Here is a 14,466-nt window from a genome sequence, read left to right on the forward strand (position 1 = left end):
TTGTTTTCATGTTATCTCCTACTTGTTTAAGAGAAACGTTTGGGGAGTGTTTTGCTGTCTTTAGGTTCTGTGATCAGTTTTTTTCAAGTTAGAGCACTTACATTCTGTCCGCTTTTTAATCCAATGACAAATTACTTACATGGAAGTAGTTTGTGAACACTCACCATAACACACCAGAACTGAAGCAATCAAGTGATTAATTAAAAGCAGACAGTATTTGGACCATATTTCACAATCATTCCTTCCTGAATTTCTACTGCTCACCAGTCTTATCCTATACCAGGACATTTGCAAACAGCGCAATGAGGATTCCTAGGCATATGAGTTAATTCTTATTCCAAGAACAAAGGTGTAAAAAATAAAAATAAAAAAAAATCTACAGGTGATTACTCAACATTTGTTGGTTGTTGGCAAATCCTCACTTTTTTTTAAAGAAGCACTGTATTTTTCAGCATTGCTGATGCAATTAATCAGATGGAAGTGGCATATCTGAGAAAGAAGCAAAGCCTGTTCATGGTGTATTTAACACTTTACCTTTTGCTTCTTCTTGGTTAGGAGGCATGACGAAGATAAGGCTTGCAAGAACATTCCATCTCCCACTCACAATTCACATGTTATTGCCAGAACAGTTTAATTAGTTTTGCCTAGATATTTTTTTTAGATTGCATTCAGTAAGATCACAATTACCTGACTTAAATTCTTCACGTTGGCTTTTGTGTGATTTTTTCCTTCACATAACTCTTCAGAGATCGTTTTGTTCTTTCTCCATCTTCTTGATCTCTTTCCTAAATCATACTGAACTTCTTCAGTCTCACTGCTATCTGAATACTCCAAGCTGGTTGCCTGTGGGTTGAAATTTACATCCAGTTCTCCATGGAAATGTTTTTTTTCCACTCTGGGCACGTCACTCTGAGTTCTGCTTTGTAACCAAAGAAGTTTGCTAGGTCCTTTAGCTTCCTGGGAAGAGTTTACGGATGATGTTTCAGAATCAGAGAACAGTGTCTCAGTATTGGTGTACAACCCAGAGGAAGGTGAGGTGACTGCCCGGTACTGATCATTGCCATAAGCCCATTCAGAATCATACTGGGAATTGGTACAATAGAAATCATCTGGTAATTGCCGAGGTCTCCGACGCAGCTTGTTCAAGGCCACATTCCAGTCGTAATCATCCTCGCTGTCTGAGCCCATCTCGTCATATGCAGACACAACACTGGATTCATTTTCCAAAGCTTCAAATACTTGACTCTTTGGTTTGGCGAGCATTCGAGGGCGAGGCAAAGATATATTCTGCAAAGCTACCCAGTTTCCATCAGTGCTTTGTAAAACAGGAGGCGGATCTATGAAAATGAAAGAATAACAAACTCTTCAAATATCATATGTTATCACCGTGCGAAGAGCTCTTGATGCCAGTTTGCAATTAACTGACCACAAATTGGAGCTTTCAACAAAACTAATGGACAAATGCACGCATTGCTGCTACCATGAATTCTCTCATGTTCTGAGCTATGCTGCTGTATTTTTGATCAGAAGTCACCACTCAAAGTCACAGTGATGACAACCTGAAATATGAGAGCACTTAAACTAAGGCTTTTATTTTTCTGCAATAAATCTTAGGAAAGGATGAAGGAATATCAGTACACAGACAGCTATAAATCCCATATTTTGCCTATGTCTTTGATTCTGCGTGCAGTTTTGGCACCCCATCTCAAAAAGAAAAGATGGAAAAAGGATGGAGAAAAGCAACAAAGTATGAGCCAGATACTGGAAGGGCTTCCATTTAAGGAATAATCAAGCCAGTGATCTGTGTTCTGGAGGACAGAAGACTGAGGATACAAGTTAGAAGAGATGGGAGGGAATCTCCTTCAGCCTAACCACTAGAGGACATGAAGTAAAACTAGTGAAATCTAGGTTCAAGACAAACAAAGGAAAAAATAAATAAATAAAAGAGGGGTGCAATGGGTACCAGACCTGTGGAGCTTCTTGCCTCTGGATGCTAGAAATTAATCTGCAATAAAATGGAGATGGCTGTGGACATGGAAGAGAAATCCACTGAGAGTTACAAACTACAGAAAAAGACTTCCAGCTGATGTACACTCTTTATTATAATAGCAGATAAAGGAGGAAGAAAAAGACAAAATATCAAGCATGAAAATAGTTCTCACACATGAGCAGCTTTCTCATGTTTTCCAGCAATGCTCACTAATTTCAGCACAGGACCTTCTTGAGAGAAAGAAGACCACCTTTCCTTAAAAACTTCACTTCTTTCAAACAAAGCAATCAGCTTTCTCCAAAATAAGTTGAATTCAGCTGTGCCATATTACACAAATGTAATGCAGTGGAATCCCTTACCATTATGATTTTTTTCTCTCCCAAACCACATCCCTTTATTTTGTTCAGCAGCTACACATAAGAATCATCCTCAGTTAACTGAAGAAAGGAGAAGATAATAACTGATTACATCTTAGAGGGTAAGCAGGATGGCAAGGCAAACCACTGAGAAATTTATATTCAAAAACCTGACTCAATTTTATCCCAACTTCAAGTCACATGAAATGGGTCCTTCCTGATTTTCCAAACCAAAGTCACTTATTTGAAAGAATGGATTTTGCACATAGTTCTTAGGGCGTACATTATAATTTATCCAAGTGGAAAAAAAATAAGATTTTAGGAAGTCTCATTAGGAAACCATTGCAAAAAGGGGAAAAAGTGCAAAGTCAGTATTTGGCTCTTGAGCCATCATTTAAAACAATGTAATCAAAATGAATTGTGAACTGCTTTTTGGCTACATGACTAAAAAAGCCCACTAATGTTACCACTTCAAACTCTTGGCTAAGATTTCTTGCATTTTCTGCAGCCTAATACAAGGTATTTACTACTCCAGGGGTAAGATCTTATTTACACATATTAGCACACTCGGCTCTTTAATATAAGCTCTACAGGCACCTCAATTTCATCACAGATATGGTTCTTAGATAAAAGAAGCAGAGCAAATCTTCTGAATAGAGCACCTCAAAGGAAAATGGGTCAATTTGCCATTCAGCTATGGTTAAGCAACTGTTAAGTACTAAATTGCTGAACAGTTGAATTCAATGGGATCAAAGTGGGTTCTTAAATTTAAGCACATAATTAACTGCTTAACTGAAAATAGGCTTCCAACTAAAATGCTCAGGAAAACAACATTTCTGACAGGAGACTGAAGGAATAGTTCACAAATAAAGGATACTTAGTTAAGTCACATTTTAATAGTACTTTATTACCACTCAGTTTTCACGGAGAGGACACTATTCACTGTCTAATTTCAAGCCTCCCAGGTATTGTAATGCCTCTCAATTGGCATTACAGAAACACAAATGGAATTGATGGGTAGTCCCATCAGGGATTGCTGCAGGGATTAGATAGATGCAGCAGATCTACAGATGCCTCAAGAGAAGGCAGAGGAATGAGCAGCTCCTGGGTCCTGGGGGAACAACAACAAGAGGTAGGTCAGCTCTGCTGCTCTGTCCCTTGGAGCCAGGGCTGCTGCTGCTGAAATGAGCAGTTCAGTATCTCCCATTGTGCCAACATGATCATTAGTGCACCTGCGAGGATGAAAACTAACCTGCTCTTTTGTGCAGCAGTTACCTGACATGGCCTCACGAACACTAAGGCCAGAACAAGAGAGACATAGGAAACTGACAGACTAACAGCAGAAGCCACATTCTTCAGTGACAGCCTGAACTTATGTCATCTTGAAGCAAGCAGGGAACTGCACTCTAACCCATGGTGCTGTTTTAGTAATGGGGCTAATTTATGATGCTGCTCCATTTATTGTCCTCATTCACATTCATATCCAATGTACGCAGAGAGAGAGCACATTTAATCGAGGAGAGCTGCTTGTCTGAAGTTCTCACTTATACAGCTTCATCAAACCTGCAGGGCTGCACAGGTGAATTCATCGGGGTAGAAAATAAACGTGTGAGGGAAATCTTAAACTTGAATTATTTCACTGTTTTATTCACTACGTAGCCTCACAAATAGTTAACTTGTGGAACAGAAGGGAGGCTACAGACATCTGCAAACTCCTTCCACTGGAGGACAAATAACTAGGCAAAAAAACAAGAGCCCTTAGGCTCTTGTGTCTTAAAATCTCTGAAACACATCCAAGTTAGATGCCTAATGCTTTCCAAAACTCCAAAATCAATTTCTCATAGGCCCAAATTTTGAATGTTATTGGAAAAAAACAATGGCAGAATAAGCAACAATACAGTCCGATGCAATCATGACACACTTAGCATTATCAAACAGACATACAGACATTAACATTTTTATATGTGACCCCTGCAAGCACAGATGCCAGCAGAAATTTCCTAGACAAGACCCTTGCTTTAAGTCTTAACTATTCCACACAGTGGACGCCTACCTGTGCAACCTACCGGAGGGAACCTGCTTAAGCAGTGGGGGTTGGACTTGATAATCTCTAGAGGTCCCTTTCAACCCCTGTGATTCTGTGATTCTGTGTGTGTGATAGATGTGAAAAACAACTGACAAGGTAAACAACTTGACCACAAGTACCTCAAGCATGTGCTAATGTGCTAGTTTCAAAAAAGAGGAAGGGAAAGTGCCCTGTAAGTGACCTTTAGGCTCATTAAGGGTTATTAACATATTAAAAGGTATAGCCACCAGTATGGAAACAAGACGGAAAGGAGACAGCAGCTATCCCTCCCAAATTTAAAACCTTCTAGCTCCATAACTATTTGTCCAGTAAAGATGAAACAGAACAACCAATTAGAAACTGTCCAGGGAAATAGTTTTGTAGACTATTTTGTAAGCTATATGTTAGTGACCATCCTTCTAGTTGGGGGTGTGTTTGCTTTGCAAAGCATCTCCAAGCACCTGATTCTGCACAGAATCAAGACAGAGACCTTTGTGTGGATTCTGACTCTGTGTGCTTATTGGCAATGTGCATTGGGTGTGAACCTAATCCCTATTACAGATAAGAACGGGAGTGAGAACCGAAAAAAAGAATTATATTCGTACTAGAAATATTTACTTGTTTCATTTAGCCTGTCCACACTTTTCCAGCTGGGTAATGCAGAGAGCTTGTGTTCCTTCTGTTTCTTGAATTGTCCTTTCTGCTGCCTCCAAAGAGCCTCAGTCACAGACGATGCAGGGTCTAGTCCTTTACTGGGCATATCTTCACTAGCCAGGGAGAATGCTGACTGAGACCTCTGTAGGAATAAAAATCAAAGAGCATAATTTAAAAATAGAAATATTTAGTTATCAAGCTCTTTTCTGTAATTAGCATAAGCATTCTGTTACCCATGGAAGTGTGGGACCTTTGTGCATCTAGAAATAGAATTTAAGGATGTGTTCAAAAGAATTGTTTCAGTGCTAGGTGGCTTACCTATGTGCCTTTCTGATGTTATGCAAGGAGGCAGGGAGTTGTTTGTACTACCAGAGGCCAGATGGAAAGAAATAATTAAGGTGTAGATGTGCTTGGTGAGGACTGATATCTACCACTACCAATTCAAGCTAGCCAGAAAGAGATCCCATTGTGGTGAGACATGATGATCTATTGTTGGCTCAACAGGCCATCTGTTGTAACAATTTTCAGAAGTTAAAAATTAAAAAGAAAATGCAAACAAACAGCCTGTTCCCCAGAAATAAATCTGCAACTCAACTGATTTGAATACCAAATTCTTTTGTTTGCAAGGATATACATATCGCACAATATGCTGGGCAGCTTCGTGCAATCAACGTAACCAACAATTGCACATCTTTTTGCAATAAGGTCACATTTCGAGTCAAAATGAGATGACATATTGCTGTGATTGGCTAATGAGCCCTGACTGTGACTGAGGGGAAAGGGTTTTCCTTTGGATCCACACAGATACATCAGACCTTTTAGCTTTGATTTAGGCGTGGGGATCAGCTACAGAAGTCGTATTTAAAATAGGCCAGATTTTCAAAAAATGGTGAGAACTGGCAGTACACTGCTGATTTCAGGAGTATTCACTCTCATATTACACCTGCAGTTCTAGAAACATGGTTACAGCAGCTCAAATCATGTTTTAACATCTGGCTGACGCTATTTTGCTACTGCGCAATTTTATTTTATTTCTTTACTTAATGACTTTGCTTTTGATGGCACTATGTGTTTAGGCACTTTGAGTGGCAGAAATGATCACTTTTTGAAATGACAACTAGCTTCTTCTTCCCCTCAGAACTTTTTACCACTCAAAAACTCTGTCCAGGCCTTCATTACGGAGTTGCACAATTGTCTGTATATGTTAGGGTTTCATTAAGAAGTGTGCTTTCAAGTAGCTCGGCTTCTTTACAGAGGCCAAGCTGGCACTCTGAAATATTTATACATTTTAACTGATGTTCAAATTACATACAATTGACTAAACTTATCTTCAAAAAGGCCAGTCTTTTCCTGCATCAGAGCTCTGGTTTGCACTTGTTGTAGATGAAGAAAAGGATAACTAGGCTTTAAGATACTTCCAAGTCCCTTCAATTCCCAGGTAAGTATAAGCATTGCTGGGAGCCCTTGCTGCTGTGGGAGCAGAGTTACACGGCTGTTCTGGCCGTGCTTCCTCCCATCTGAAATGCTCCCGTGTGTGCCCTGTGGGACCATGCCAGAAGATTTACTTAACTGCAAATCTTCCCATATCCTTGGCTCAGCAGTGCGATTTCATGACACAGTCAGTAAAAAGAAATATAACCATACACCAGGGTTTAGGCTGCGTTCTGAACTCTGGAGGAAAAGCCAGAACTATTGTTCTAGAATCAAATATTTTATATAACTGCAATGACCACACAACTTCATGAATTCCATCCATGTAAGACACAGTTCCTAATGTGACGCGCAGGAGTGTTTGCTCTCAAATTCACTGACATGAAATATTAGTTCATGAACTACCACTTAGTTGTAAAGCAAGGACTAGCAAACTTCGCATTTTTACAGTTAATTAGGACCAGTTCTCGTCCACTATATACTCTGATATTTTTGTGTTAAAGCTGCCACATACTGAGAATAGCAAGTGGTTGTGGCTGTCTCCATTCGCCCAGTACCAAGAATATTCCCTTAAGGAGAATATGGCAAACAAATAGATAAGAGATGCTGAGGAACCCAGAAGCAGCACTATCCTACAGTCTTATTACTCTCCCTTATTACTTAAAGAACTGAATCATAAGGAGGAGAAAAAATGATCAGGAAAACTTAAGTAGTCTGTTTAATGATAACCTGGGCTTAGATAATGAAAGCAACATGCTTTTCCTTATTTATGTATAATCTGTAGGTTTGACAACTTCAACTAGTGTTTTGTTTAAATGGCAGCTTCTCGCCTGCCTACTCACCATTTCATAAACATCCCAGTAAGGTTGCATCATGGCAGTGGCAGTGTTTGCACTTAGCTCTCAGCTAACTTGAGATCTGCTAACAGCTTCACTGCGCTAACACAGAACTTGGCATGGGCTGCAAATCTCAGGGAAGGAGCTCAGCAAATCCTGCCCTAAAACCTCTGCCCCTGCACCACTGCTGCAAGCAGTACCCCAGTACCCCCTGAGCAACCTAAAGCCAACTTGGGTGCATATACATCATGGGGCAGACACATCCTCCAGACAGACTAGAAGATATGCAATAGCATGAAGGATTTTATAGGGGAGAGGGCTAGCTTAAGAGCCTGATTGACAAAAAGCACTGAAAATCAGGGAAGCACACTGTTCAATGTGCTGTAGCAGCCCAGGACCCCAAATACATTGGAAAAACACTGTGTTACTGAAGACAAATTGATTCTTTTAAGTTGTGTGCTGAAGCCTTTGGGTCAGGCCAGAGGGCAAATGTCCATGGCCTCTGTCAACTTCCTGCAGACAGCACAAAACCAGTAATATGCTGAATCTACTGCTAATGCTCAGGAAAATTCCTCTAAATACAGGAAAGAAAAAAAAAAAGAGGCCTCCAAAGCTTGGCTTGAGGCCATCCTCATTCCTTTTTTCTACATCTTATGTGAATTTCTCATGAAATCTGTCTTGGATTGCTCTGCTACAAGCACAACCTCTTCTCACTAAAGATGGTTCAATGTCACAGAAGGCTCAAGGAAAGAAGAGTAATGCCAGGCTAGGACAGCTTGACTGCACCTCTGCATTCACATAGTAGAAGGGTGAAATGATGCTTCTGTAGAAGGCTGTTGAACTAGCCTGCTTCACTACTACTTTTACAGCTGTTTGGTTGTTTCATCTGGACAGACCAAGAAATGGCAGTGCTCTAATAAGCTCCAATTAAGTTGTAAATAAAAAGGATTGGGCCATTTCTTGTTCTGAAAGCCAGTTTCAGTTAAGGTTGGAAGAACACATAGTGGAATTGTTTTATTCAGACACGCATGGGTGGAGCAGAAGTGTAAATACTCTCCCCTGAGAGCATGACTGGTACAACCACAGGTAGTCCTGATAACTATAAAAAAAGGAGTGCCAATACCCAAGCCTGGTGCAGGAATACAAAGAAGTACATCCTGGCATGAGAACAAATCAGTCTACAGTGGCATAGATATGCCCATTTTTTTCAAAGCACAAAAGCAAGCATTGCCTGTAAATCTATTACTAATTAATTACTGTCCTGATTGGTGACTGTATTTGAAGAGCAAATGATTCATACCTCCTTTTGCTTCTTTTGCAATTGAAAGTAGAGACAAACTAGAAAGTTAGTCACCTACGGTGCAGTTACACAGCAAAAGCTCTAACCTCGGTTGGCACATCAACCTGAGCTCAGCTGGCACAGGTAACTCAGCAGTTGTACAGCTACAGTTGCAAGGGGTTCTGTGTGGGCTACAAGCCCATGTACGTGCCTGCTGACTGCACTGCCACATGAGGGAACAGGATTGGCAGCTTACCCGGTACTCCATATAGCTGTGTGTGGAGGCAGAAGGGGGACTGAGGCCAGCTGCACTGATAGACCCTTGGGTCAGTAAGCATTGGAAAAAGGGGCACGTGTTGACTGAACGGAGGAGTCATGGCCCTGCATCTTTACCAACTGCCTACAAACTTGATCTCATGGCTGACAAACCAATCCAGTGCATCTGCCACAAGAATCCAAATAACACAACAGTCTAAATATGACTTTGAAAAGGAGACAGAAATGTAGGAGCTTTGATTTATAAAGACAGGAGCGGTCAAGAAGACCTTTCCTGACCAGCTAAAGCTACTGGCACTTTTCCTAACCAGAGGTTCTCTTTTCTCAGAGAGTGATAACCTGTCAGCCAAGTGTGAATTACAAGGCTGTCCTGCCCTGTACTGTTTGCAGTCCGACACTGAAGTACTGCAACTGTTAGTTTCTGCAATAAATTAGTACATCGGCAGATGGCATTGCAACCATGCAGGTCATTTGCTGTGTTTCCTGTACATGCTGGTCCCTCTGAGGTCCGTGATCGCTGTGCAGTGCAACACAGCACACAAAATACAGCTACAGCACTCCCAGTGCTTCAGATGAGTACCCACCAAATCCTGCCTACTGGCATCTGCTGTGAGTTGTTTGTTTCAAAAAGAAATCCCAAACAGTTTATTACTCTCTTTCTCCCACATATTCAGGCAATTCCTTCTGCATAGTTATAAAGTCTTGATGGAGAGCCTTCATCTTGTTCTGGGGTAGTGCTAAAAGCAATCCGTTTTCTATGTATAGTCTTGCATAGGCAATACGGTTTCTGAACATTAAAGATGGATAGGATAAAAATTAATCACATACAAAGTACATTATTACATAAATATTCCATCATCTGAAAATCTATACCAATTTACAAGATCATGCTTTGGAACACTGACTAACTAAAACCAGAGTGAGTAACCTAAAGGAAGAACAATTTTTAATAAAACCACACTTATGAATATTGAATCTAAAGTTGATAACCTGTGGATTATTTACCTTGAATAACTGTCATGTATGTATACATGTTATTTAGAGAGAGAATGTGCAGATTTTGCTCTACATTCTTTCCCAAAAGATGAAATGGTGGAATTAATGGGTAATTCCTCTTGCTTCGAAGCAGAAGCCTAAGTAGTATTAGAAAATAGGACCCGAAGGTAACCAATTGAAGTCTACAAAGGATATTCTAGATCATGCATGTTCTTCTCCTCACTTCTCTTCCATTTTACCCTATTTCTTTGGTCTATTTAACTTGCAAAACCCTAATTTATCTGCACTTATCCAGAATAGATAAAAGACTCTCTTAAACCTGTGGTGCCACAAGGGTAAGGCTGCTGCAGGGCCTCCACGGCAGGAGCCCTTGCAGGCACTGGGACCTTGCTTCTGGGCTTGGACCTGGGGGCAGCTGCTAGGTCAGGCTTTGAAGACCACCTTGCTTATTCAGTGATGCAGCCTGACATTGCCAGCACAAACACAGACTTAGATACAACCATCCCCTTTCCCTGCCTGCAAATTTTACAGCTATGCCTGTTAGTGGCAAAAAACCCTCGCTCGCTTCTCATCTGCGCTCTATAAATACAATCAGTGCACAGACAGAACCAGCAGGTCCCACCCACCTGAACAAGTGCTGTAGCAGTCCCTAAACATCAACAGCCTAATGCATCCTTTGGTATGAAAACTCCCACACCAGGAAGGAGACGGGATGAGCCTGAGAACGGTGCCGCTCTGCCACAGCATATTTATCCCTGGAAGTGATTTTTCTCTCTGTTCAAATGTATGCAGTCCAGACATTTAGCAGTGGGTGTGAAATACCAAGGGTTTCAAGCATCTGTTCCTTAGTTAATCTTGTATGTGGCAAAGGATCTGTTAGCAACCCTAGGGCTTCTGAAAAGGGGCAAGAACAGGCAGATGAAAGGGAGATTTTCTCACTCAGTTGAAAGAAAATTCTATCCTACATACCTTGTTCCAAATCCTGATTAGGGTATCATCCCATCCCAAAACACCACCTCGAGTAGCATCATGTGCCCCAGCCACTGGGGCAAGCTCTTGAAAAACAGACTGGAAAAAAGCAAAGAGAACTGCTCCCTCTCCTGCCAAAGCCTCAGAGCATCCATTCCTGCAGGGCTGCCCAAGCCGACTGGCTTGCTAGTGCCACAGACACAGCCTGGCTGCTCTTCAGGTGGGTTTGCCATCCTGCCACAGGCTGCTCAGACAGCCTTTTCCCTCAACATCTCTGTTCTTTTAAAGGGAGTTCAAAGGCAATGCTCAGTCCATCAGTACTATGAACTGTACAGCTATGTAGGAACACACAGAGCCATGTTTGGGTGTGCATTTGTTTTGGTTCAGCTTGGATTATCTGGAGATTGCAATGGAGAGACAAGATTATTTCCCAACAAGCCCACTGAAGCTGAGTATGCAAAAAGCTCTACACAGCACCACACAGAAGTATAATCCACAGTGTTTGATGGACTTTTTTTTTTCCCTAACAATAACACAGACCTGAAATTGAAAACACTATTGCTCTTAATGCAAAAGATTTGTAAGCTAGTAGTAAGGAATATGTAACTATTGGTTCCAACAGGTGAGCATAAACATCCTTCTATTGTACTTACGTGGTTAACAATTTAGGAAAATGCTATGAGCATAAAAGAGCTAGTTTAATCAATACCATGGATGTATGTGAGCAAGTCTACAGAGGTTTCTGGTACATCAACTGTTACAGACTTACACCTGCTCAGCCTTTCATGTCCCATTTTGACCTTTGTCTGTGAAGTTGTGCTCAGAAGAGCACTCACCCATCACTGAAGACCACTGCATGTCTGACTCAACTCCTGAACAGCGAAATCCTTAGTGTTCTGTGTTTGTTTGCTTCCCTCTGTGATAATATACACCAATTTCAACTAAAAATAACATAAGATTTGTCAGGCAGCCTCTCTCTCTCTCTCTTAGCATTACAAATTTTAAATTAAATGTTAAGGCTTTGTGATACCAAACAGTGTGTTAGGGTAACATCTTTAAAACACAATAAAGCTGAAAGAACCACATATGACCTATGTTCTTCAGAAAATAACATTGCAGAATAACCATCTTCCTCTATCCCCTCTCCTATTTCTTTTCATGCCTTAAAACCTACCCTGGCTTGCTGGCAGTAAAAGTAATTCAGCTGAATTTAGGCCTCTGCATGGGCTTGATCATATATCTAGCATCCAAAGCTGTCTTTCTGGATGTTTGTCAAGTGCACAGAGCACTATACAGCCAAGAATGAGTAATCTTCTGCTAGAGCTGCATCTCAAACAAATTCAAACTACACAACTTTAAAAGGACAGTACTGCCATGTTGAGCCCTGCACTGATTATTTAGCTACCTGAAGCCTTAAAAGGTGATAATGACTGCTGAAGGGGTATTGCAAAAGCAGCTGTAGCCTATCCTGCTGCAGTGGAAGGGGAGAAATGAACTAGATTGCTATGGGCAAGGGATGCGTTGATCTGAAATGCACAAAGTGTCAAATGGTCAGCTAGCTCCCGATCAATTTTCCAACGAGACTTCAATGTTACACTTGAAAAGCCAGTAGATGGCAGCAGGATTTGTAACCTGCAAAATACTTAGAGAAAGTTGCATCTGCTCAAAATAGATATGAATTCAAGAAGACCCATTATTTCTGATGTACTAAGGGCTTTTCCACTTCAGAGTTTATTTTCTTTCCCATTCTGTGATAGGCTGTGCAGAGAAGCTGGCTTTTCTTGTAAGGAAGCGAGACAGTAAATAACCCATCAGGATCTAGCATAAAAGCACACGTGCCTTATTGGAAGTAGGTCCAGGCAACATATTCGGTGCAAGTTTCTGATCCCAGCAACAAATAAAAGCTGAAAGCTCCATCTATGACATGATATATTCATTAGACATAAATAAAGTTTTTGTGTCACAAAGTTATTGAAAGGTAAGAACTGATGCTGGCATAAACTTCTTACGGCATTACACCTTCCTCATCTGAAGTGGCTTTCTTGCTGTGCCACATGACTGCTAAACAGAGCTCCTCCTTGAAAAGGTGTTCTTCAAATATTTGTTTGGAACAAACCTACAACGGTATGGAGCACCTGCAAAATCTGCAGGGATTTCCAAAGCAGTGCTGAACCTTAGGATTTAAAGCAATCAAAGAACAGAAAAGAAAAAAACAACTCAGTACACTGCGGACCTTATAATTAGCTTAACCAGTAAACTTCCACTTCCCCTGAGGGGCATCATAATGTGTATTTAATGAAATCCTCCTTTTCCCTATATCCCTCGCTGTTTTAAATACTATAAATTATGGATGAGCTTCTGTTTATATATGCAATCTTTTAGCTGTAAAGTAAAGACCGCTAATACAGCACTTAAAGCACACCAGGATGCCTGCACTCCATCAGTGTTTAAATGGGACACAATATGCCAACTGGTCGTTTGCTCTCACTGGCAGTGACGTATGGAGCAGAAAGGGACTGGAGGAGCATGGAATCACTCATCCATCACGTTAGGCTCCTCCTATCCCAGCACTGTACAGCCTCTGCTTGATAATGAGAAGCAGATGGTGCCATCCATCTCTTTTTATGAGATGGAGAAGTAAAATAGTCAGCTGTGCTAAAAAAATATGTATTTGTAGGATAGACAAGGGATCTTGAAGAAATCAAAGAGGTAAAAAAGGAAGAGACAGTATTTTTAGCTATTGCCATACCAAATACTGCAGTTAAACAATCAGTAATATATTTCAGGGAGATATGAGGTGGGATGGGCTCATTACGATGGAGATCAATAGATTTCCCTCGAATCAAGCAGGTCTCACGCAGCCAGCCTGTTGGCACTGTGATGTTTCCGGCTTCCATAGCGCAAATCTACAAAGAGATAACTGAACATATGTAATGGTCATTTCAAAGCTAGTGATTTTGGATGCCCACTGGAATTTTCTGGCTGATGTGGGTGAGCTCCACATAAGTAGCTGTGATTAGAAAAAAACTGCTTGGCAAGTGCAGCCACACTATTATATCTGGGATCACTACAGCTTCCCCCACACTGTTAGCGAGCATCTGGTAATACAATGCAATGCAGTAATAAATACAGGTTTCTAATGGCCGGTGTGGCACACAACTGCCTTAAGTAACGATGTTGCTAGCTTTATTGTGCTAGCTAAGTCATGTGTGTTATGTTCTACACAGAAGATAAATACAAATATCTGCTTTAAGACAAATCTCCAGTTCAAAAGTAGGAAATTCTAACTGCCTTAATGTTTGAGATCCTTACTTCCCTTCCCTGTGCATATTTATCCTTCTGTTAATAATTTGTTCTCCCCTTACATTTAATCTACTTTGCTTCTGCTTACTTCAAGGTCTAAGTTGTTTCCTTGCCAAGTGACAAAGTCTTAAGCAGATGGAACTCTACTTAAGTAATCGGTATGGCGAAACAGGCATATATACACAACTCCAGCCTCTCTAACAGCAAACTTAAAACACTTTCTTGCTTTCCTTCCCTTAGGCTTGTTGTGGCTGATCTCTGCTCAAACTATGACAACAATCACATACAGCTCAATGGCAGGATGTGTACAG

The 14,466-nt window shown here is 40.9% G+C and overlaps 1 protein-coding gene across 4 annotated transcripts in view; it reads right to left on the bottom strand.

Annotated features, from left to right (window-relative positions):
* MYRIP (myosin VIIA and Rab interacting protein) overlaps positions 1-14,466 on the bottom strand; it is a 273,298-nt gene that overhangs the window by 27,854 nt on the left and 230,978 nt on the right. For all 4 annotated transcript variants that reach the window (XM_021385994.1, XM_021385995.1, XM_021385996.1 and 1 more), the window contains 2 exons: positions 5,030-5,207; positions 688-1,337 (listed from right to left, as the gene is read on the bottom strand). In XM_021385994.1, coding sequence (XP_021241669.1) covers positions 688-1,337; positions 5,030-5,207 — 828 coding nt within the window. The remainder of the gene's footprint in view (positions 1-687; positions 1,338-5,029; positions 5,208-14,466) is intronic.

This window comes from Numida meleagris, chromosome 2 (genome assembly GCF_002078875.1).
Source record: "Numida meleagris isolate 19003 breed g44 Domestic line chromosome 2, NumMel1.0, whole genome shotgun sequence".
In the NCBI taxonomy this organism is placed as follows: Eukaryota; Metazoa; Chordata; class Aves; order Galliformes; family Numididae; genus Numida; species Numida meleagris.